Source organism: Tachypleus tridentatus, chromosome 9 (genome assembly GCF_004210375.1).
Source record: "Tachypleus tridentatus isolate NWPU-2018 chromosome 9, ASM421037v1, whole genome shotgun sequence".
Taxonomy (NCBI): domain Eukaryota; kingdom Metazoa; phylum Arthropoda; class Merostomata; order Xiphosura; family Limulidae; genus Tachypleus; species Tachypleus tridentatus.
Genome location: NC_134833.1, coordinates 109867937 through 109893553, shown reverse-complemented (window position 1 = coordinate 109893553; position 25617 = coordinate 109867937). Strand labels below are relative to the sequence as shown.

The 25617-nt window shown below is 33.2% G+C and overlaps 1 protein-coding gene across 4 annotated transcripts in view; it reads left to right on the top strand.

Annotated features, from left to right (window-relative positions):
- Positions 1-25617, top strand: part of LOC143226032 (uncharacterized) — a 339996-nt gene that overhangs the window by 210948 nt on the left and 103431 nt on the right. For 3 of the 4 annotated variants that reach the window (XM_076456428.1, XM_076456429.1, XM_076456430.1), the window contains one exon: positions 9312-9353. The exons of the other annotated variant lie outside the window; for it this stretch is intronic. In XM_076456428.1, the coding sequence (XP_076312543.1) occupies positions 9312-9353 (42 nt within the window). The remainder of the gene's footprint in view (positions 1-9311; positions 9354-25617) is intronic. 4 annotated transcript variants of the gene reach the window in all.

The window sequence follows — 25617 nt, the reverse complement described above, 5'->3', positions numbered from 1 at the left end:
TATTTAAAGATCATCTATCGTATTGTTATTTATGTAACAATGTTGCAAATAGTGAACATCAGTGTATTGATCTGTTACGAACCAAGTAGATGATTTGTTCTTTTGAATGTAATTTACGTTATAGTGTAAGGTGAAGAAACAAAAGTTAGTGCAGGTAAAACCCGTACAACCGTCATCATTAAACAACCTTCACATTGTGTATCAGAAGGTTTGGTTGAGTTACTTTTCTTTCTTTCTTACACTAGAAGTATAATAACGTTGCTTTACGGTTGTTTTAAAGATTACCCTAGCCTAAATCTGATAAATGAGTGTATATAATTTTATGTTAGTAATATGAAAGGTTTAAGCGCTAATAGTATTATTCGAGTCACCATTATATACGTATTTCTGTCATGCATACTTAATGTTATAGACCAAATAAAAATCAACAATTTTTTTTTTTCTGGAGCATTTGAACGCAACTCATTTAGCTGACGCTATTAACAATTTAAAGCACTGGGATGAGAACATGATAATTAATTTTCTTGATCAGTTCAAAAGCATTAAGTATATACATTATTAAGATACATCTTAATTTAACAGTTTTATCTATTGCGATCTTTGAGATTAAGCTGCCTAACAAACGTGACGTTTCTCTGGCAACGTATTTTCCCTGTTACTGTGGGAACGCAACACGTTTGAGAGCTTCAGACTTTCTTCGGATTCATAATTAAAACATTTAACATAATATCCTTATTCGTTCGAAGTGTACTGTTCAAGAAAAAACATTTGAATGAATTGATCAACTGAAGTTTCAGTGTAACGTCTCTCCAAGTAAATGTTATACATTTTCCACGAAGATATTTTTCCTGTATTTGAAAGTTAACGTAAACGTTTTTAAACAAGTCATTAAAAATAGTCCTTTATTAAATATGTATTACCATTACTAAATGTAGTAATCTTTATCTCATTAATCACGTTTTTTGTCCTTATAACTATGTTGTTTTTTGCCGTTGTTTTTTTAATACAGTCGTGGAAGTCGAGGTTTCTTACTGTTTTTTGACAAATTAATGAATATTTCGTTTATTTTTTCAGTTTTACATTTATTCTTAAAAGAGGCCTCCTGGTAGGAAGGCAGTAAATTTACGGACTAAATTGCTAACATTTGGGATTAGATTCTCCGCAGCGGGCACACCAGATAACCCAATGGTTTTGTTCTAAAACAAACAAACAGTTCTTGAAAGAGCTACGGTTTTGTTTTTTGGCAGCTTTTTAAGCTGTTTATTTATTGAATTATTTTCTTAATGTATTTTTGTATAAATTTGCAACACCAAAGAGAAATTCGCTACTATACGAATAAATAAAACATGTTTTCACGAACTATATCATATCTTTGGTAGACTATCGGCAAACGTGTTAATTTATAATAAATAAAATCCATACCTCGTTTACAACATAGAACTGAAATTCGTCAAACGTATTTTTAACAAAAACAAGAGGGGGCGGTGTTCCTAAGCAGCAATAAACGAATGTAATCCAATTGGACATTTCAATAAACTGGAAACCTAAAATTATAGTTACTTGCCCAATATACTCGAAAATATGACATTCCTCACGAGTATAAACGAACATATCCTCACGTTTTCATTCGACATTTGTTTTATTATTTATATAAAAAGTTTTCCTTTAAATACATTTATTACTTGCTTTACTATTCTGGTGCTAGGCATCACGTTTCATTCCTTTAACCTGTACTCCATCTTCGGTCGTTTCCTGCCAAGCAGGAAGTCTTCCATCTAGCACCACATCCTGTGCTTTACAACTTCTGCGCTCTCCAAATTTTCTATTCGTTTTTCACCTTCTAAACTTTAGCCTGCCTTTCCTCAGTTTTTACCCTTTCCTTTGAAAGATGTTGCGAGTTGTTGATCACTACAACAGTTTGCTTCGAATGATATATTTGAGTTATTAATTCTCTGTATCAACCAATCTTATCATTTGTTTCTTTTCACAATTCGCTTATTTTTGGAAATTCTTTTTCACGCTGAATGATGGAAATTTGCTCATTAATCTTTCATCTTGAAGAATATAAAAATATATATGCAGCAATTTCTAAATGCTAGGAAAGGGAAAAAAATGAAGTCACTGTGATTAATGGTACCTTGAGGGTACTCGTCGTTAGAGTGATAAATACAGTAGCAGGCTTGTTATATATCCCTTTGTTTTACTAGTTTACCTCCACAAAATATGTACGTTTGATTATCGGATCTGTTTGTATTCTCACGCCAAGAATGTGTGAAAATACGGTACCAGACATGCGTGATATTACATACCAATAACACAAAACCAGAGCTAAATGTATGTTTTTATAACACGCAAAATATTTTTTGCATATTTGTATGGTATGCACAATGTAATGTTGAACTGTATGCTTTCGCTACCCTACGACGGACATTTTACGTTGTGCAACAACAATCTGCAAAGTAGTTCTGATAAACATAATATATGTTGTTGACATTTCTGTATTTATTAACACATTCATTAAAGATGATATGTACAAAATAATGATGTAGTTTATGTTTATCTTAACCCTACCCAAGAAAATGTATAAACACCTTTATAAAATACAAAAAAAAAGACATCAAATAATAACGTATATACAATAATTTACAAAAGCGTACAATACAAAAAAAAGTCACACTTTCTGGTTAAATCCACATAAGAATTGTCTCTCTAATTCAACATAATCACTGTAAATGCAGTATGTTGAAATATAGCCTGGTTCAGGTTGTAAATTCAAAGTTGAAGTTTAGGATAGATTGAACGGTTATAAAAGTTTACTGTTCCAATGTCCACTGCACCAAAACGTTTCGATATTTTCAAAAACAGTTTTAAACAGTTCTCAAAAGCACAAGGCTTACAAAAGTTAAGACTAAATGTTAAACTTGGTAACTCTTTATTCATAAACAAAAAGCTAATAATAGCTTATAAGAAAGACTAATCATTAATATCTAGGTTCAAAAACTCTTTCGTGTGCCATACAAAAACATCTCGATCTGAAATGGTCATTCGAACAAAACTAAACCAAACTTCTCAAAAAACACTTTTCTCGCCTTCATAACAGAAACGTGAAACTTTTTTGTATAGAACCCAAAAGAACCGTTACAGAGAACGCGCGTGCTAGAAACCGTCAGCTATATGTCAGTGATTACGCGATACACCTACAGTTTGTTTTTTACGAAGATGCAGCATCGTAACATCATCAACTATCCAGTAAAACTCACTTTAAATTTTCACACGTTCCATCATCATGTACTTCTCGTTTTTGAGAGACGTGAATACGTTTTCAAAAACTCAATTTCAAACAAGTGTCACGACATAAAAATAATCACTGTATGCATTGTGAGTACCACTGAAATATAATAATAGAATAATCAGGTTTATAAATAAAAAAGTGGGCCCGGCATGGCCAGGTAATCAGGGCACTCGACTCGTCATCTAAGGGTCGCCGGCTCCAATTCCCGTCACACCAAACATGCTCGCCCTTTCACTTGGCATTATAAAGTTACGACCAATCCCACTATTCGTTGGTAAAAGAGTAGCCCAAGAGTTGGCGGTGGGTGGTGATGACTAGCTGCTTTCCCTCTAGTCTTACACTGGTAAATTAGTGACGGCTAGCGCAGATAGCCCTCGTGTAGCTTTGCACGAATTTCAAAACAAACCAAACCACATTTATTAAACAGCTAACTTCTCCACTGGTTTTGAATGTGAGCCAGAATCTGAACTAATAAAATATGCAGTATTTCTCGTCCTTAATCTTAGTATAAAAAGAAGTGAAATAAAATAACACACACAGTATAATAAAATTATACGCCTTCTAAAAAGGACAAATCCAGTGTCTAAGGTCTTTAAATATACAATACTTCCGATGAATATTTCGAATAAATTATGTAATTTTGAAGCTGTTTGTTCATGATTCATGCACAAATGAAACTTCGAGATGACTTATAATGTTATGATCTTGATGTAAACTCTTCCGAATATAATCAAATGAAGAAATAATCGTGTTACACGTCAAAGTGCAATATGATTGTATATATTTTATACTAAGTTAGAGTTACTGAAATTTATTTGTTAGAAAACGTAAGTTTTATAGCTTTTACACAAACAAAAAGCGCGTTCATAAAATCTTCAATCCTGATGCTAGAAAAATGAACTGAACATTTCACTTTATTTGCTCATGGTTGCAAGGTAAAGCTTTCGTTCTTGTAAAGATTCTTCATTAAGGTTGTCATAGCAACCTTATCTCAAAAGGTCTTTTTTGGGGACACGCGCTTCTTAAATGATACCAAACTTCAGTATTCACCGAATCTTCCAAAGTAATATATCTTATATAAACTGATTGATCCTGTTTTGTTTTGTTTTTCCTTTCTTTGATTGTTTAATGATGAGTCGCATTTGATTTCGTATCACTATAATGTAATCTACATGGTTCAATTATTACAGTGGTTGGTGCTTGTACTTGGAGCACTGAAGCTTTAAAGCATGGGCTATAATATATTCAGAAAGTAAAATGATGCATTTCTTGTTTGGAGCTAGAAACAGAACTGTGTGTATTTTTGTTTGGCGTTTGTTAGAATAAGTACATAACATTTTCAAAGTGGGCTTACAAAGCACGTTGCGTCTGTAGGTCTTTTTTTCGTTTGTGTGTGTGTGTCTGCACCAGAAAAGAAATGTAAAGTCAAGAACAATCCAAGGTATGTGTTATTATGCAGCTTTACGTCTGCATCATGCTATTATCTATCATCCTGTCATATTATAAATTATTTCTGTGATTTTTTGTTCATACATTCAAACTGAGCCATGCTGTTTATAACTTTTATAAATAACATGTCAAGCCATGCAATGTAATCTTTCATAACATTGCGCCTGATGCCTTCTTCTACTTCTAAGTACAACATTTGCATGCATACATGACTAATATAGCTGATATAAAACCAAACAGTGGTATATGCTGGGAGTAATAGTTCCAAGAGATGGTCAAAACAACCATCATTATATCTTTGAGTGCAACTTTGCACGTTTCGAGTTAACTCATAAACATTCTCATCTTATAGGAGGAAGTAATCCTTTCAGTTGGGTATGTCAAAAGTTTAGGGTAACAACTGAGCTAGATTGGTCAGGCGATTGAAAATGGGATTTCGTTAAATCAAAGATTAGAGCAATCAATAACAGTGTTTTTTTTAACATTCCATCATTTTTCTTAAAGTAGTCTAGAGTAGTGAAAACCTTTCTTCGTTCTAGTTGCACAAAAATGCTGTTGTTACCTTCAAAACTAGTAATTTGAGTTTTTACGAAAATATAATCCCAATATTATATATTTTTTTTCAACAGTAACAAAGTTATGTCTTCCGATGGATAGATAGGATTACGGGTTCAAATCCCCATCGCACCAAACATGCTCGCCTTTTCAGCCGAGTGGGCGTTATATGTGACGGTCAATACCACTATTTGTTAGTAAAAGGGTAGCTTAAGAGTTGATGGTGGGTGGTGATAACTAGCTGCCTTCCTTGTAGCATTACACTGATAAATTAAGGACGGCTAGCGCAGGTAGCCCTCGTGTAGCTTTGCGCGAAATTCAAAAATAGAACAAACAAAGCTATGATAACACTTGCAAGTTTTGCTTTTTAATGAACATTATAAATATAACATGCCCACGCATTTTGTGAATAGTTATAATTTTAGACTAAGGCAATTTTTATGATTGCCAAAGTGGATAAGAATTTGTAAGAGAGCGATATACCTTAAACTTTTGGACCAAATATATCCTGATGATGAGCAGATTAACGATTTTTTTTACTTTTTTTCATGTAGCAAATTGTTATCGATCAGTAACTGTTGAGCTGACATTTAAAAAAAAGTGTCTCAATCTTCCACTTCGTTTCATGGATAAGAATCAAACCTCATTACATTCTAGATAAACAATCTGTTAAGATGTGTCAACCAATTTTTATGACTCCACGATCCCAAATTGGCACAGCAACATGTCGTCCTACTTAAAAAAAAGCTAGAAGCTGAGTTTGATAACCGTGACAGGCATATCACCTCCTATATCTTTATGCTTAACTACAAACAAACAAAGACTTCTCCCAGAGAAAAATAACAGTAAAAAAATCACTTTTCTTGTTCCTTCTCGTATTCTTACCGTACGCAAAAACCCCAGAAGCTCTGTTTTTATAATTAGTTGCAGTCTAAGGTCTTTGAACGAAAACTTAGCTGGCGTAGAAGTTTGAAATGAGCGAGAGAAAACGTCATTTCCGGTTATTTACGACTTAATTTTCTGTTTATCACCAGTGATACGGAATTAATTTTGTCATGATAATATTTCCTATTTGTAGACCCTCGCTGGTATAGCAGCAAGTTCACGGAGTTGCAACGCTAAAATCAGGAGTTCGATTCTCCTCGGCGGAGACAGCAGAAGATAGCCCGATATGGCTTCCCTATAAGAACACACACTCCTATCTGCATGTTTCACTGTTATTATTTTAATATTATCATTTTCAGTTCCTGACCAAACTATTTATACAAAATTTCTTGTAAGAGTTTATCTTCCAGGTCACATTAAAACAACAGAATCTCAAACTTTGGGTTTCGATGCCTTGAGGTTGCGGAAGGTTTCTAAAGCGGACGCAGAGATGTAAATATAACTATTAATAACTTTACTTTAAAAAAACGTAAATTCTATAGACAGTTACGTTACGTAGTTCTTTTTTATGAATTTATTAGTTTAGTATTGAGGGTAATAAAGTTAATGTGTGAAGAGAGGCGAGTGTGAAGACCGACGAAAGAGGGATCTGGATAAACAACTGTTTAAAATGCCCTTTTTTAGTATCTTAACAGTTTCAAGTGGTGCTTCTTTATTTGTGTAGTCGTTCTGCACATTTTTGTAAGATTAAATCTGTACTACTGAACTTTAACTGAAACGTAATTTATATTTGATTTATCTCCTCAAAGGCACATCAACATGTCTGCGGGCTTAAATGTTAGAAGCTAGACATCGATACCCGTGGTGGGCATAGCGCAGATAGCCTTTTTTGTAACTTGGTGTTAAGCTACAAAAACACCTTTGATTTACCATTGTATTGGTGTTTGAATAGCATATTTCAACGGTCTTTATCGAATATTTGTTGTTGTTTTTTTTCAAAATATTGTCTAATGATATATATCGTTTTCATCTTGTAATTACCGTCAGTATAATATGCACAATCACAGGTCTTGCGCACTCTGTAACACTGTAGTTTGGTGTGTTCTATTTCTAGTTGCTCCGCTCAAAATGTATGACGAATGTTGTAAAACAGTGGAATATATAGTTTGCATTTTAGAGAGTTTTTCGGTTTTATAACTGTGTCGATAAAAATAACCAGATTTTTTATTCTGTTAACTAGTTGATATAGCAATCTATAGCTTCTTAAACCTCTTGTTGAAACAAATATAGCATCTGGAGAATGTGTGTATTATTAAGTTTCTTGTTTTAACCACGTGTACTTAACATACCAAAACTTTTACATTGAATTTAATAAAGTGTAGCACCAACGATAAAATTTAAGTTTACTTCGTCTGCTTACACTGAAGATTAACCAGTTAAACAGTTTTACAGTAGAATTTATGCTACAGTAACTCATGAAATTCGTGATGACGAGAAACCCACTTGAAGTAAAAATGTGTCTTAAGACGATTGCCTTGTTTTCGTATTAACAGTTTTACTAATAAAGCAGAGAACAACGTTTCGACCTGAAGATGACCTATAAAGGTCGAAATGTTGTTCTCTACTTTATTAATAAAAGTGTTAATGCCCAAACCAGTCATCACGAGATACATTTTTAACTCATAAAACGTTTGACGACTTTGATTATTGTTTTAGTCAGTTACAATGTATGGCAAATCACTAAGTCTTCACATACCGCTGTATGATAGATTTTATGAATCCAAGATAAATAACTTGGTCTAAAACTGAAGGATAATTATATCTTTCATGCTGCTTGTAAATAAATAAATAAAATATGACCAAGTATTCTATAAATTGTACAAAGTGTAAACCTAGATAAGTGGCCATTCAAGAGAAAACTCGTTATTCTTACTTGTTTCGGCTCGGTCTTACGAATAATTACATATGTAAACAAAAAAACGTAGTAGAATCATGATAATCAACATCATTTCTCTGAAGCGCTTAGTACAGTCGAAAAATTATTTTTTTGTTTCTAAGCACAAAAAGTATAAGATGAGCTAGAGCTATCTGTGCTATAAATAATTACATATGTAAAAAAGTAGTATAATTATTATAATTAGCATCATTTCTCTGAAATGTTTAGTACAGTCAAAATAATTAGTATACAATACACCTTTTGTGCAATGCGGAACCATCACTTTTAGCATTATAAGTCCATAGACTTACCGCTAAGCCACAGAGGGGCGTGAAAAAATTACTGTTCTTTGTCATTAAGCTCAAAGCTACACAAAAGGTTGTCTGTGCTCTGCCCATCACGAATGATCGAAAAGCAGTTTCTAGCAATAAAAGTCCAGAGACATACCACTGTGCCACTGCGGAGCGAAAAGAAATTGTATTAAATTTTGCAATTAACATACGCCAGGCAATATTTACCAAAAATAGTTTAAAATGTAGTAGTTTTCATGTCAATGTACAGAATAAGCTAATAATATGAATATTAATTACATTACTAAAATATGTGATTATTAAGAATTCTGATAGTACACAATTAATTATTTCAGAAAAATGTGGTTGATTAAACGATATGTACATATTCAAGAAGTTATGATTTATGAAATAAGCATGCAGGTTATTTCAACAACTCGTGACGATAGGCCGGTGAAAGTGTGGTTACTACAGTTGTTCACTCAATCGGTTTAACATAACAACTTGCCGTTACAGTAAGCTCCGTTCGATTCTCTTTTCTATAAACAACAAATTATTGGACTAAAACATGTACGTCCGTGTGTGTGTGTCTTGTTTATTTGTCTCCATTTTATTTTCAAAATATTTATTACTACGTTAGCCCAATATTACTTAAATTTATTAATTTTAGTGATAATTAATTTATGTTAGGTCATTCTGCTCTTTCATGACTTTTATTTTTTCACACTGTTTTTAATTTCATTTTTAAATACTCTTAATATAACGTACGTACATTAAATGTGAAAACTACCAAAAGATATAAAGTGGTTCAAATTACGTACTATTATTTTACATTAATATGTTTCTTATATTTGTTTTCCACTTCTAATTTTATCATTTTATATCTTCCATCCTTGGTATACAGGAACATTAAGTCATGCCAACAACGCCTGTTACACAAAATTGGGTAAGTTTTCTCAAATATGCACCATTTTTTTTCATACGTAATACCAATAATCCGTAATGTTTTACGTCTAAATTAGGCACAATGGTGCCGTATTCCACACTGGTATTATCTCTCTAAAATTTTACCTTTATCCCTTTCCATTACAATGTCTTCTTTCATTTCGATATTTTCACTAAAAAAAACAAACATTTCTATCTCTCACAACTGTCTCAACTTATTGTTTTTTCTCCAATTAAAAAGGCATGAATGGTTGTCAATAAAATGTTTTTATATTGATGTTTTCGTCTGTACATCTGTGTCCATTAGCCTCATTCTGCTCAGATACCATCCTAAAAGACAACTCAAGCACTGAACTCACTAGTCTTCTGTTTGATCGCTTTCGTATTGACTGAATATATTATAACATATAGCTCCAGTTTGCATCTTGTGCTGATCTAATCTTTCTATGTAGTACAGAATGTATTCTATGATTGGAGGTCACAGGCAGACTCTATAATTCTGAGAAATTTCTTACTGAAAAGTGCTTCTGTAATTGTATATTCCCTGCCCTCAGTATTAGTCCTGAATTTCCCACCTTCTTGATGTCTTTGCTAAGCTATTTCTAGTATTCAGCCGTTATTTTAATGTATAGTACAAATCTTAAAAAAATTCTTCCTTTCAACCTGCCATGTTCTCGACATGATCTCGCTTCATTCGATAGACTTGCTAGTACTAATTATCACTCTGTTGTCCTTTTTCATCAGTTATTACCTTGGTGACCATATCATCACCCACTGCCATGTTTACTTTCTATTTTAAGACAATTTAGTCCTTTCTGTCAGCCATCATTATGTGATCTGCTTTCACAGTGTTTTGCTCTGCTAATTTCCAGAGGAGCCACTGGTTATTCACTGGTAATAACTGCTTCAGACGTTGTGATAAGGTACTACCCTACTGTTATTTTAACCATTCTCCCGTTCATTACTATGCTGAGATGCTGGAACAAATGTTTACCCTACTAACATTCTTACTACTTACTACCATGCTCATTTCTGTGCCAAGCTATTACCCAGTTAACATTCCTACCCATCATCATTGTTTACTGCTGTTACAGCTATTACCCCACTAACCTTCTCAAAAGTCTCCACCATGTTGACCTACTACATAAACCACCTCCACGTACCCTGATGCCAATATCATTCTGTTGACCTGTTGTCACGGTCATTGAGGTTATTGACTTTCTCATGAATCGTTACTGTACTGCCAAATTATGACCCTGTTCTCCTGTTTTAACTAGCTTTCATCTTAACACATAGTTTTTTCTAACCTTTACTTAGCCTTCTATAGGCAGAACATGAAACATCTTTAGATAAGTGTGTTAAAATTTTATTTTATTTTCCATTTTGGATTTACGCCAGTTTTTATGAAATAGCAACGAAACTTATTTTTCAAAAATATAGTTTTTTATTCTAAATATTCTGGTTTATGTCCACAGTTAAATACGAAGCTCGGCTCTTTGCAAAATTTTATAAGCTGAGAGTGAATTTCTTGTGTTTCGTGTGTGTTTTTCATATAGCAAAGCCACAAAGGGCTATCTGCTCCTGATTTTAGCGTTGTAAATCCGGAGACATACCGCTGTACCAGCGGAAGGCGTGTGAGTTTTTTAGAACGTCCTTTATGGAATCTCACATAGACTATATCTCTGTTAAATATTAGTATTTGTCGTAATTTTTGAAAACTTAAGAACGTATTTTCTAAATTAAACCATCTCAATCAAAGAAGCTCTCAGTAACATACGATTTTGAAAATTACAAAAAAATATATATACATATAATAATGTTTTTAATGCTATTTAAAACCAATGAAATTCTAAAGCTGAAAAGACAAACATTTGATTAAATTAAATCCACTTCCCTCATACTCACGTGAACTGAAAATCGATGTAACAATACGTACGTCCTGCCTGATTAAAAAAACGAAGTTAAAAGCAATATTAGAAAATAAATCTATATTTATAACGCGCGTAGTAAATAAAAAATAAACTACAAATAATTTATATTTATAACATTTAAACCGGAAGTGAATATGAAAGAATTAAGTGTGTTTTCTTTAGAAGATCGCTTAGGTCTGGGCACATTATGATGTAGGTTCCCTTTTTCACGGGCCCGGCATGGCCAAGCGTGTTAAGGCATGCCTTAATCTGAGGGTCACGAGTTCGCATCCCCGTCGCGCCAAACATGCTCGCCCTTTCAGCCGTGGGGGCGTTATAATGTGACAGTCAATCCCACTATTCGTTGGTAAAAGAATAGCCCAAGAGTTGGCGGTGGGTGGTGATGACTAGCTGCCTTCCCTCTAGTCTTACACTGCTAAATTAGGGACGGTTAGCACAGATAGCCCTCGAGTAGCTTTGTGCGAAATTCAAAAACAAACCCTTTTTATGATTTTAAATTCGTGTGTATATATATCTGCTAAATTAATTTTAGCATGTATTAATATTAATTAATATATTGTATACTAAGTTATGAAGGTGTTCTTGTTCTCAGAGCTTTGAAATAATATCCAAAATGTCAACTATTGATCTAGCGTGTATTTAAACTCATTACTTTTAGCTGTAACTTGAATAAGCTAGTGATCAACAGATTATTAACGTGAGAAACATGAGGATAAAGAAATCTTCAATAAGAAATAATAAAACTATAGTTTAAGTATTTCAGATAATGTTTTTGAATATCAGAAAAAAAAAAGAATAGCGAAATCTATTGTACTAATAAAAGAGAAATAATAAAATCAGTTTTCAGAGTAAAGAATGATTTATGAGAAATATAAAAAAGGCCAATAAAATTTATTACACATAATACAGTTATAAAAGAAAGATAGATAGATATATAATCATTAGTATTTAAATGAGGAATATATTGTTCAGTGTATATCAACGGTTCTCAAACTTTTCGTCAATGGATCATTTAGCGGTTCTACCCCACCCACTTTTACTTGCCACTGCAAAAAGTTACATAAAAAAATCGCCACTTTTAGTGAATTGCGCTGTTTTTGTTTGAGTTGCATTTTCGACCAGCCCACGAACCGTCTAAAGGACTCTTTCATTCTACCAGTAGGTTGCATATCATACCGTGAGAACCACTGGTATAGATAACAGAAATAAAAAACAAATGTGTCAGAAAAACGTACAAACGCCAGGCATGGCCAGGTGAGTTAAGGCGTTCGACTCGTAATCCGAGGGTCGCAGGTTCGAATCCCCGTCGCACCATACATGCTCCTCCTTTTAGCCGTGGGGGCGTTATAATGTGACGGTCAGTCCCACTATTCGTTGGTAAAAGAGTAGCCCAAGAGTTGGCGATGATTGGTGATAACTAGCTGCCTCCCCTCTAGTCTTACACTGATAAATTAGGGACGGCTAGCGCAGATAGCCCTCTAGTAACTTTATGCGAAATTTAAAAAAAAAAAAAAAAACAATAAAAACGTAAAACAGTATATGATATATTTTGAAAATTTATTATAGTAGAAAATCATGAAGGGCCACAGAGTCATATAAATTACAACTAAACAGCACTCTCAAATGATTTAAACACTTTTGGAGAATATAGATCATATAATTCATTATTCGCGTTCCGTTTTCGAAAAAAAAAAAAAAAAAACGCGTTCCGCAATTTGGGGCCGTGGCTGCACTATGAAAATAATTATTAGACAGAAGTTGACCCAGAATAGGCAGCAACTGCTATTTAGAAAGCTGCCTTCTTTCTTCAAAATAACGAACGGCTTTACGCAGATAGTCAATTGTATAGGTATGCGCGAAAAATATAAGACAAACTACCCTAAAAATACTAGTGAAAAAATAACAGTTTTCACTGAAAAACTAAACAGTAGAGTAGATGTTGGTTATAGATTGCTTAGAACGTAACATTCGTTTGTTATAGGAAAAATAAAAAGTTTTATCGTTCTTCGGCAATTTTGTTTAATGGAGTAAAAGTCCTCGTTTGAAGTCCTCGTTTGGTCATGACAAATGATCCCAAACTCTGGGGTTTGGAAAACCTCAATACAGCGATGTTTAATTCATGAAACATATAAAGCCCCTTCCAAGGTTTATCTGAACGTTTTATCACCAATTGTGTGTTTTAAGTCTGAGTGAGATGCGCTGTCAGACAGATAAAGATAACTGCATCGCTACTGGGTGGATCTCGTTTTGCTGGTGTGGAACTTCGGTATGTTAGAATAATTCCAACACAGCAGTTCTTTTCGTGACTTACTGCTAGCGACTTTAATATCATTAGACGCAGTGAAAACGGTTGTTAGCTTGGGATATAGTCATGTTTTCTGGACAGTATCATTTATCAGTACAGAGTTTAATCAGTAAAATATCTTCTAAAACTAGCTGTTTTATGGCTTTCTAGAAATGCTATTCACTTCGGTTTTCACACTTTACTCACACAGCTCTTAATGAGTGTTTCCACACCGAAAACGTCTATAGGCGGTTAGCAAATAGGAAGTGTATTGTTTCAAAGATAAACGAAACGCGTTTGTTTGTTTGTTTTTGAATTTCGCGCAAAACTATACGAGGGCTATCAGCGCTTGCCATCCCTTATTTAACAGTATAAAACTATGATACAGGTGAAATACGTTAATAAAAACATTAGGCTTCAAATTAAACGAATACTTTATGTTCTCAAACTTTTGTTGTCTACTGTTTAATAACAAAGGCTTCGTTCTCACTCTTTCTCTCTCTCTGTGTGTGAAAGAGTTTGAAATGTGTGAAATAGTTTGACAAAATATAATACATGGAAACGTATTAAAGCGCTATGTGTTCCAGGAATTGCGTCCTGTTTTCGTTAAAATAAAAATATATATCGGAGCACTCAATTTTGCATTATTGCACTACTGACTGTAACCTAATCGCTTTTACCATAAGAGATCATTTCTACCATCTAGATGGTAAGAGCATACTTTGAAAAACGTTGTTTTACGTATTACGCGAGCCAAATGATCTAGGAACTGTGTTGGAAAGTTTAATGCAATGCATGATTTTGAGCAAAAGGCAAAGCTGTTTAGGCGTAGCACTGTTCACAATTTTTCCTTGTGTAGTGCCACTTCTTATGATGATTGGGGTTACCTGAGCACTCTAAAACTAAAGAAGTACACTCAAATAAATGGCGTTATAAGAAAATGCTATTGAGGTAATCTTTAAACTATAAGTTTAATCCTAAAGAAAGTCCATAAAAGAAAAGCTATATAACTTGTCACTTTCGTAGTTTTTGTATACTCTTAACATAAAAATCAGAACTGACCTCATTTTAACTTACCCATGACTATTCCCTAAATGATTATTAAACCATTTTCTCTTCATGCAGGCATTGAAATAAATAAATCTAAAAACAAATTGATTCATATATGATCATGAAATCTAGAAACTGTCTCTCTTGTGTACTGGTAAAATATAAAATATTATAGCAACATTCAACTATTATTTCTCTTATTTTTTAGCACTGTAAAAATGTATTAAGGGTAGAATAAATCTCGCTTAAATGAATTGCAAACTAACGCATTCAACAAGACTAGATTGCTTGAAAACTAACCAACGTATTTACGATAACAAATTAAAATCAAGCCCATTCATTAAGGCCAGGTGAATCCAAAATTATTCCGTACATCCAGATCCAGGCTAAGTTAATTGAAAACTTAACATGCAAAACCAGATTAACTTACATCTGAAAACTAATCGGTTAATCTAAGCTAGATTAATAAAGAACTACTACGCCTAACTAGGCATGATTTTAAGAACCGCCTTTATCAAAGCCAATGGAACAAACATTTCTATGACGTCCCCCTTTCTAAATATGTGTTTTTTACCTTTCACCTCACCTTGTATGATAAACCAAATATTTGTATGAGCTTTTCTTTAGCTACTAGTGGGTGATGAAATGTTATTCTACTATTGCTAAGCTGACGCCCAGTAGCACAGCGGTATGTCTACGGACTCACACCGCTAGAAACCGGGTTTCGATACCCGTGGTGTGCAAAGTACAGATAGCTTACTGTATAGCTATGTGCTTAATTCTAAACAAACAAATTATTAACATGGTTCCAGGTCCAGTTGAGTACTCGCGTTGGTTCTTAAAAGTGTTCTGCAAACTTCTACCGAAGTTTTCAAAATGAATAGACATAACGTCACGAATTGGATTAACATTTAACTCATTTTCTTCCAAGAATTCACTGATGCAAGAAAACATTTCTCAGTTCTCACTCTGGTTTCTTCACGGCCCAAGTTTTCTTGTGTTTTGTACCTACAAAACGTAGGTATTTTAGCAATCAGCTGCAAAATATTGTTATTTTGACTTTGCAGTAAAAAAGATCGTTGAGTTTATATCAACGATATAAATATCAGCCAGGTACATACTTTTCAGCCATAAATTGAGTTGTTAGTGTGAGACTGTAGACTAACAAAACAATTACGAAAATCGTTAAACTGCACAATGCGACCTTCCGCGAGTCAACCAGTTCACCTCACTTCACAGCAAGAGTTGTCGTAGCTGGATCCCGTTTCTTCATAAGGAATAGAAAACAGCTTACTGTTCAAAATTCCTGATCACACAGGTTTACAATACTTACAGCATCTTGTAGCATTCTGTTTACTTTGGGCTGCAATTTCTTCAATCTAGTGCTTCCTCATGTATGATACAAGATATACACTAGGACTTACTTTGCCTCTAAACCCTTTCTTGTTTCCCATTAATGCAACTGCTTCAAGAAAAATTGTTTGTGGTAAAAACCTCATCAATAACAAAGAAGACGGCTTTTTTTTACAGCTTTCCTTTCCAACATTTACTAAAATAGGAACTCTTCACATACTCTAAGAAGCTGATCCAAATTATGAACATCATAGTTGTATGGTAAATATTGGATTGTGGTATATGTATTTTATCAGCTGTATTTTTATGACAGTAAAGATTACATTTATATGCCACGCCACAGTGTTACGTGATAAAGATAAACTCTCAATGTTCGTTATTACACATTTTTACGGCAGCAGAAAGAAGTAATGCGTCTCTTTGTATTGTGTGGCTTCACACTTTTTACAACCCATCAAGATGCTTCTAAAAAGTTCTTAAAGCTTTTGATGTAAATTGACAACTTTTTAAGCAAACTGCTTTGCCCTTTCAAATGTTTTACTTGCCGCTTGCAAATTTCAATGGCTTTACCCTCGTGCTCGGGGCGTTTGATTGTTAAATGCTTTGAAGTTTACTTGGCTTCATTAACTAAACTCTGCAAACAAATAATGCACTGCAGTTGTTCCTGTTTGTAATAGCTCTGTAAGAGAAACCAAATGTTAAATAATTTCCTTGTACTTACTCATTTTAATTTTGTGTTTGGTTCACCTTTTAAAGACAGAAGCAGTGGAAACTGAAAATCAAGAAATGACTGGTCCAGCTCTAGAGCTGTTCATCATTATCAACATCATTTCATGATTTCTTCTGCTTGGGTACTTCTGCGCTGTCACTCAAAGAAACATAAACCCATTTCTTGGCGATATATAACACCCACTTTTTGTTGTTTTGGCACACTAGTAAGTGTACAGCAATATCTAATACTTAATGATAAAAATGTTTACCAATGTGTAAAATAAAATTTTAATTAGCATGATATCTCAGTTATCGAATAAACAGTCACGTTGCTTTTTGCAAGGAATGTAGTCATAATTAAGTGCTACATTTCAATATCATTGGGATATAAATGTTATAATGTAATAATTGGGACTTACCGTATCTACCACATCTCTGCCCCCTGATTAAGAAAGAGATATTGTTATCTGGGTTGTTGAATGCTTCCAATAAAATTACATTTCTTAACGACTTGCACTAAATGAATCAAATCCCTTTTTTGGCTAGAGGTAAAATGATAAACTCACAAACGTGAAACAATGAATACAATGGGGAGTTAATTAGGTAAATGGGGGGAATGAAATATTAATCAAACAAGTTCAGGGAAGACTGGTCAGCTTCACCTGTCAGATATAACTAGTGGTGTGAAAGGACAGTACGTCGTAACATTTATTTTGTTTGTTATTAAGCACAAAGCTACACAAAGGTCTATGTGTGCTCGAAAACAGGTATCGAAAACCGGTTTTTAGTGGTATAAGTCCGTAGATATCCTACTATGCCACTGGAGGGGCGTCGTAACTTACAGATTTCAAATTATTATCAGTAAGCAAACAACCAATTCCTTCGAAAAAAACATTGTGTTAGAGTTCCTGTGTCAGGAGTGAAAAGATTTTCGTCCTTTTGTACGAAACCGATCAGATGCAAAACAGTTTGTGTATATGAGAAGATAATTTCACTCTGAAATGAAGAGAAATGCACAACGTTTCGCTAGTAAAACCTTTTTTTTTTTACTTACTTTTCAATGTGGTATTAATCTCTGTTTTTTGCAGCTTGTATGCTGACACGACTCCTTTTTAACCAGTTTGTGTATATATATATTGTATCTTCCATTTTAACACCTTAACTGTTGTTACTACATTACATAACACTAGTAATATTTGTACGGTAGTTTTAAAACGTCTTTATTTTTAAATTCATACTTGCAAATATGATTTATACAGTGACGTATATAGGTAGGAACTCGAGGGGTTCAACTTCAGGGCCCATGGTCTTAATGGGAAGCCATTGATAATGGTATTCTGTGCAACATTACATGGAATGTAGAACCCACAAAAATTATTAGCCCCTGGGCCCACACAAGCTTAAATTCACCACTAGGTTTACATGCTCCTATAGTCATAGTTGTGAGCCCTGCCCCTCTTACCAATTCTTCACGCCCCACAATTTGCCAACATGAATTTAGCCTAAGGTAATTGAAAACAAGTCATTTTTATCCAGGCTAAATGCATTAAACTAATATATTCAAATGAGATGTATTAAAAGCTGGAACACTTACGCGGATACCTGAGTTCAAATAAACATACCAATCGAAAGAAAATTAGTTTAAAATTAATTCACTTCTATAGATTAGATAAAGTAAACACCAACCTAGATTGTTTAAAAGCGAACTCACTAAGCTAAGTTAGTGAAATACTGTCCTCTTTATTTGTGACAGATGAATCCAAAACCTAAACACTTCACCGCTTTAAAAAAATCAAAACTTAATATATTATTTTAAGAAACGTCTTAGCTAAAAGAGAAAACCAAAATCAAAACTAAAATGTATTAAACGCTAAACATTTATTCAAACTTAAATACTTATCAATCAGTTTCAAGTTAAATGCATGATAACTTAATATGAAGTTAAAATTATCTAACCACAAAGTCTATACTTCACTATACATCATTCTTATTTATGCACTCGTATGTGTGTCCGCCTACGGATAGGATTATCCAGGTTTATTCATTAAGCAGATGGTACAAAATCATATGATCACCATACACATAAGTTAAGATGGAAAGATTAAGTAATACCAACCAGTAGCGAATAATATTATAACACAGTTATGTACGCATTACTTTAATAAATAGGTCGATACAAAGCTATTTGAATAAAAAGATAAAATATGTGTTCATTATTCCAATACACAGGTGAGCAAACATCTGTATGAATAGGTATGAGAAGACATTTTTGCTCATTATTCAAATAAATAAGTGGACAAACTTATTCCAAACTTATGAGTATGAATAAGTATGAGAAGAAAATGTTCTCGCCCGAGATATGTTCATGTTTGGTTTTGTCTTTTCAAAAACTTTGAGAAAGTAATGACATATATATATATATATTACCAGTGCCTATCCAACTTAGCGCTGAAGTGTCGTACAAATCAACGTATTGTTTGGTGTCATTCGCCCACAAGCATAATAACAAGTCGAGTAACCCCAGCACGTACGATGGGCGTACTATAATTAATCAAGTACTGAATGTTTACACATAACGAGGGGGACAAAGACGTTATGCAAATTGTTCCTACGACTTTTATCTTTATTTCTACGTGGAGTCTCTGTCCAATAATGAAATAGAGAAGAGTTTAGTTCAACTTGTTTTGATTTTTTTCTCTTGTGTCTTTTATTTCTACGTGGAGTATTTGTCCAATGTCGGGATGGAGAAGAGTTTTGTGCAACTTGTTTTTTTTTTTCTCTTGTGTCTTCTATTTCTACGTGTAGTATTTGTCCAATGTCGGGATGGAGAAGAGTTTTGTGCAACTTGTTTTTTTTTTTTCTTTGTGTTTTCTACTTCTACGTGGAGTCTCTGTCCAATAATGGGATGGAGAAGAGTTTTGTGCAACTTTTCTCTTGTGTCTTCTATTTCTACGTAGAGTTCCTGTCCAAAATGGGATGGAGAAGAGGTTTGTTCAACTTGTCTTCTATTTCTACGTAGAGTTCCTGTCCAAAATGGGATGGAAAAAGAGTTTTGTTCAACTTGTTTTGTTTTGTTTTCCTTTTGTGTATTCTATTTCTACGTAGAGTATTTTTCATATTTATCCTGAACGGTATAATTAAAGCCTTTATTTGGAACTTTATTATTTTAACAAACATTGCAGACAGACACCTGTAGACGAACGTAACAATCCGAAACAGAAATATATTTTTTTTAACTTCAGGCGATATCAGCATGTATCATTTTAAATTTGGTGGCAGCTTGATGGAAAGGAAGTTTAACAAACTTTGAATGAATAATTTTAACAGTATCTTCATCAATGCATATTTAACAGCTTTAAAATTCGTGCCATAAGTTTAGGAGCTTGCGTACACTTTAACTGGCAGATCTTGAAAGGTACAAAGGACTTTTAATTTATTTCTTAATTACAATTATTTTCAAACCTATTATTTTCTATTTATTTATTCATACACCTTATTATTTAAAAAAGTTGGCATCCCATTTTTACTTATATTATTACCTGTAAGTCATTAATAGTTCTTTAAGTTTTGTTATACATCTTACTATAAAAATATTTGTGTGATATCACCTTGTTTGGTGAATAATATTAAGAAAACTATATATTAATGTTTGTTTTAGGACGTCTTTCGTTGCCAGCCGTTAATTTTATTTTCCAATTTTTAAAGTGACCAGTAGAAGATCCTTCCTCAGTACCCACCTGTTCTCACCCAGAGTGTCACCCCTGTAATGCACGTGGCACAATCCAGCAGTGCAATCGATAGTAGTTACTAAATCTCACGTGCGGAAGAAACTAGCTGCGCGCGCTCACTGCGACGATATTGGTACTGGTCGTTTGTCCTGCAGGAGACGTTTATTATGATGGTTGGCACGTTTGGTGTGATTAGATAAAAGTTAAGGAGATGTAACTTAATTATAGAAATAATATACAGCTTTCAGGTCAAACTGTATCACGATGAACCATGGTAAATACTGTGACTACTACGCCTGGTATAACAGGTAAGATAAGCAAAAATTTGATTGTCTGAAAGCTGCATCTTTTAAAAATAGGTTGTAACTTGTTAGTTCTTTTACGTGTAGCACCCAGATTCTAACTAATCTGTAAACACTCAAAAAATGACCGTAAAGGAACTATTTCGTAAGTAGTAGCTTTAAGACAAAGTGTTGCATATTTTGAATAAAGTGTAATTGGATGAAACATAATGTTAGTATCTGATTTATTGTCACCATCGAAGAAATATTCCTTTTGCTTAAAAAAATGTTAATATTGTCACTAGCGGCATGTCATTATTTCTTCTTTTAAAAATAGTTGTTGGCATTCAGACTTTAAGTTCTATAATAAATATTTACTTTCCGATATCAGTAGCATCCAGTGTTAATATATTATGGTGGTGATATATGGAGATAACTGTGCACAGAATAGAATATAAGGTAATTGTATAGAATTTTCACTGTAACATATCGAGTGTTAGAGACACATCCATTTGTAGTAATTAAGTTGATAACTCAAGGATAATACAATTCTTGAGTATAATGTCAATCACAATATCTTCAACGTCATTATAGTTACACTTTTTTATTATCGTATGTATGGTACTAATATATACACAACTCGACATAATTTTGTGATGTAAATTATTTATTTATTAATTTCCAATCGATAATTTTAGCAAATGACGGAATTATGAGCCTTGAGTCATAAAAAAATCGTATAATAATAACTAAAATTTAAAGTAATAAATAAATAATATAATGTTTACAATGCGTAACGTGTTTTTTATCATATAAAAACCATTTTGTTTACTGGGGAAATTCTCTACAAGTGCCGGATATTACTGTTTACATATACATAACCTATCTATTCTGACAGTATTAACCAGCTTGCAAGTTGTTTTTCTAGTTGTATCGAAAAATTTTCCTTTTCGCTCATGCTTTGTTACAGTAGAACCACTTTTAAATATCAATTCGCCATGCAACAGAGACTGTTTCAATAATAAAAATAATTATAGTGTTTTCGCCATTATATTTAAACAAGCCAAAATGTTCTCATATCAAATCCGTAGTGATCCGCTAGTTTATATAATTTATATAACACTGTTTGTTCGGATAAACAATATATTCTTTTTTGTTCCTGAAGTGTGTCCTTGCTATATTCAAGACCGTAATGAATTTGGTGGAGACGACATGTATGTATATATATATATATATATATATCACTCAAGGCCATTTATTTCTTTAACATGAAGACGTGTATATACACACTAATATAACCTTTGTTTTAGTCTTGAAAAGTATATTATTAACCGCACGTGAGTTTGGATAGTTTTTTGTTAAACCACATCCATGAAGAAAATATATTTTTCTTCAAACTTGCCAAAATATATCAGTTTGAAGTTTCGGAAAAGTAAATAATTCTAGTTTTAATAGTAAATTATCATGCGTCTAAAATTCAACCTCACAAAGGGAGAATGTGTCTAGAAACGTATGGATGAAAGAGGTAAATTAATTAGGAAGGCAGCTGCGTGAGATATTGCCACATGGGTGTGCTGTACTACAAATGAAACGTGGCTAAGGAGGATTTTGAAGTAGCCGTTATAATAATAACAGTCGAGAAGGGTTGAAGGAGTGAACACCCTCACCCCAAGTCTTCAACTAGTGAAGGTCATATATGTAACTTTAGGGGGAAATGTCACATATATTAAAACAGTTTTAATTAGTTGTGAAATTATTTCACTATAGACAAACAGGTCACACTTCCAGAGCTTTTATGAATCCACTGAGTTCACATTTTACACCTAATTAAGTGAAACCCTTTCACTCTTTCAATAGTACAGATCTTATTTTGACACCTTTTCTGGTGTTTTTGTAGCTACCATATTCTCATGTGTTAACCATTTCTTGTTGTACTTTTTCACTTATCCCATTCTAATGTTTCAGTACTTGTGATGTATGTGACGTTAATAGCGTATGAAGGAAATTCTGTGGAAAAGCTTTGTGTACAAAAAAAAAAATATATCATATTAGAGACCCTGACTTTTGAGTTTAAATTGTATAAATGATTTACAGGTTGTTGTTGTTCAGATCCTAGCATACTTTCCAATAATAGCGATCATTAAAAGTGCATATTCCCTTCCAGGATATACTAAATATGATTCTCTTATTTTTGATACTTTACAAGCCATGCTGTTTTTGCTTTAGGAAAGTCAACCATATCTGTGTTAAAATAACAGTTATAACTTGGATCTAAGTTACTAATATACTGGCATAAATACGATATTTTGTGAAATAAACCACGAATTTCAGTACCTCGATCACAGTAGTACATGATCATGGTGACTGTGCATCCTAGAAAAATATAGGTAGCTTATAACGTGTATTTCACTACCTCGAGCACAGTAGTACATGATCATGGTTCCTGTGCATCCTAGAAAAATATAGGTAGCTTACAACGTGTATTTCACTACCTCGAGCACGGTGGGTACATAATCATGATATCTTATGTTATGGATCTTTTGTTATATAAGTCAGAAAGAGATGGATAATCTACAGTATATTTAGCCAGTTAAGTTATAAAATATAATTTTTATTTTAATGAATGTTTACAACATTTCATAATAAAACGTGTCGAAATTTAACGATATATATATATATATATCTATATATTTCACTCAATTCGTATTCGTATCCAACCGCATAAAATCGAATAATTAGCCACTAAGATATTATTTTTAAAAGTTCTTTTAAGACAAAAAGCAGTCTTGGGCAATATTGATACGGTGGGTGGTATTCCACCTTCAAATGTTTTAATCAGTCATTCTTGTTTTTGTACTTATTAACGGCAGAATTATTTTATAACACCCCTTGTAAACGATAGTAACAGTGCTCTGAAAATTGGCTTTTAAAAATATATTTTTGTGCCACGCCAATATATGAAAATTACGATTCAAAATTTTGTTTGTTATATTATAGCAAGAGAAATTAACATGCATCCATAAGAGTCACTTTTAGTAAACCTTACATCTATACGAATGTAATTGATCTTTTCAGTGTTCCTCTTTTACTTTTCCTGCTTTATATTCATACACAATGGACGGACAGACATACATTTCTTAAGTTATGTAATTCTTCCTTTGAAATATGAGAAAATATACATAGTTTGTTTTCAGCCACGGTCCAAAACTAAGGACTATCTAACTCACATTGGAAAAGTTGATTACAAAACACATATATATATATATATATATGCGCGGTTACTTAAAATAGTCATCACTCACAATAACTGAAATGTACATTTTATTGTAGACAATTTTTGTTTTATTTTTAATTAGACGATTTTATTTTTATTTACATGATCAGTGATTAGTAACTTAATAACTTTAGCATTTTTTGAAGTTTGTAAAATGATTAAGATGATATACAGCATACCACTCACTAGAAGAGATTGTTGAATGATTAGTTGGCCTGCTACAAGTAGTTGATTTGTTACTGAATTAGCGTAATTAGTTAGTTGGTCTGTCTGTTCGGTTCCGTGAATATTGAGTTTGTTTTACAGCAAAGAAATAAGAAAACAAGAACAACAAAGATACGATAAACATAACATGTAAATGACGGCTTAGGGTTATTTGTGAACTTATCGTTATTTAGTGAAGCCGTGTATAGAACTCGTAATTGAAAAAAATAAAACACTTCGTTTGTCATTAAATGAATTTGATATTGTATTCCTTTTACCGACAAATTCGAAAAATAAAACTACCTAACAATAAAATTAGTTACAAAATGCTATTAGGATAAGAATTATTTTGATACAAATACAATAAAATCTAGACTGGACTTAGCATCATGTGACGTGCTCGAAGCTAGATTCAAAATTCCTGTAAATGATCAAACGATTGGAGAGATGATCATGAAAAAAAGACTTCCCTCCCAGCGGCACGGCGGAATGTCTGCGGACTTACAGAGCTAAAAATTGGGTTTCGATACCCTCGGTAGACAGAGCACAGATAGCCCATTGTGTAGCTTTGTGCTTAATTTCCAACTAAACAAACGAAAAGAGAGAAAACTAATGAAAAATGAGGAAGAACGTTACCGTAACTTAAAGGAATATCTAGACAAAAGACGGAAAATTTTAAAAGATTAAAAGAGAGATGGAAAATTATGAGAGAAATTACAATAACGAATTATGAGATTTACAGAAGTATTACGAACGAAACATCAATTTGATTGAAGGAAAGATCGAAAGAGACTCTGAAACTATACAGAGCGATTATGACAACAATTTTAAAGAAATGTGTAAAAGTAATAATAACAAGACTGAATAAAAACACCGTGGGAAACATGCAGAATAATGGTGACGCTAGGATAAGATATACAGAAACTGAACATCCAAATGAAAGAATCGTATCAGTCGCACACATACACCTTTCTGCTTTTACTTAATTCAAACCTCATATAGAAGTAGCTGTGCAGTATAGAATATGGGAACACACCTGTTGTTTTATTTCATGGGGTACTCTAGCCACATCACTTTTACCTACTCAACTTGCAGAATCTACCAGACCATTTCAGGAACTTCATCGAACCAAGAAACCAACAGATTATGATGTGAAGTTACCATGGGAGGCGTGTCACACATAGTTTAAATAATATTAATAATTTCCAATAACAGTGGATGTAGTTGTGAACAGCAAGTTATTAATGTAGCTGCCCGATTAAAACGGCTAAGTTTAACAGCATTAAACAACCTTCTAGCACAAAAGTAACTAAAACTACCAAACAGTAGTGAGTTATCACATCAGAAGAAGTTTTCTAAAACAGTTCTCAGGAACACAGGAAGAAAGAGGGTTTAGCCGAACTTCCTGAATATGTGAAACTTTCCAGTTGTTGATGAAACCTAAACTAA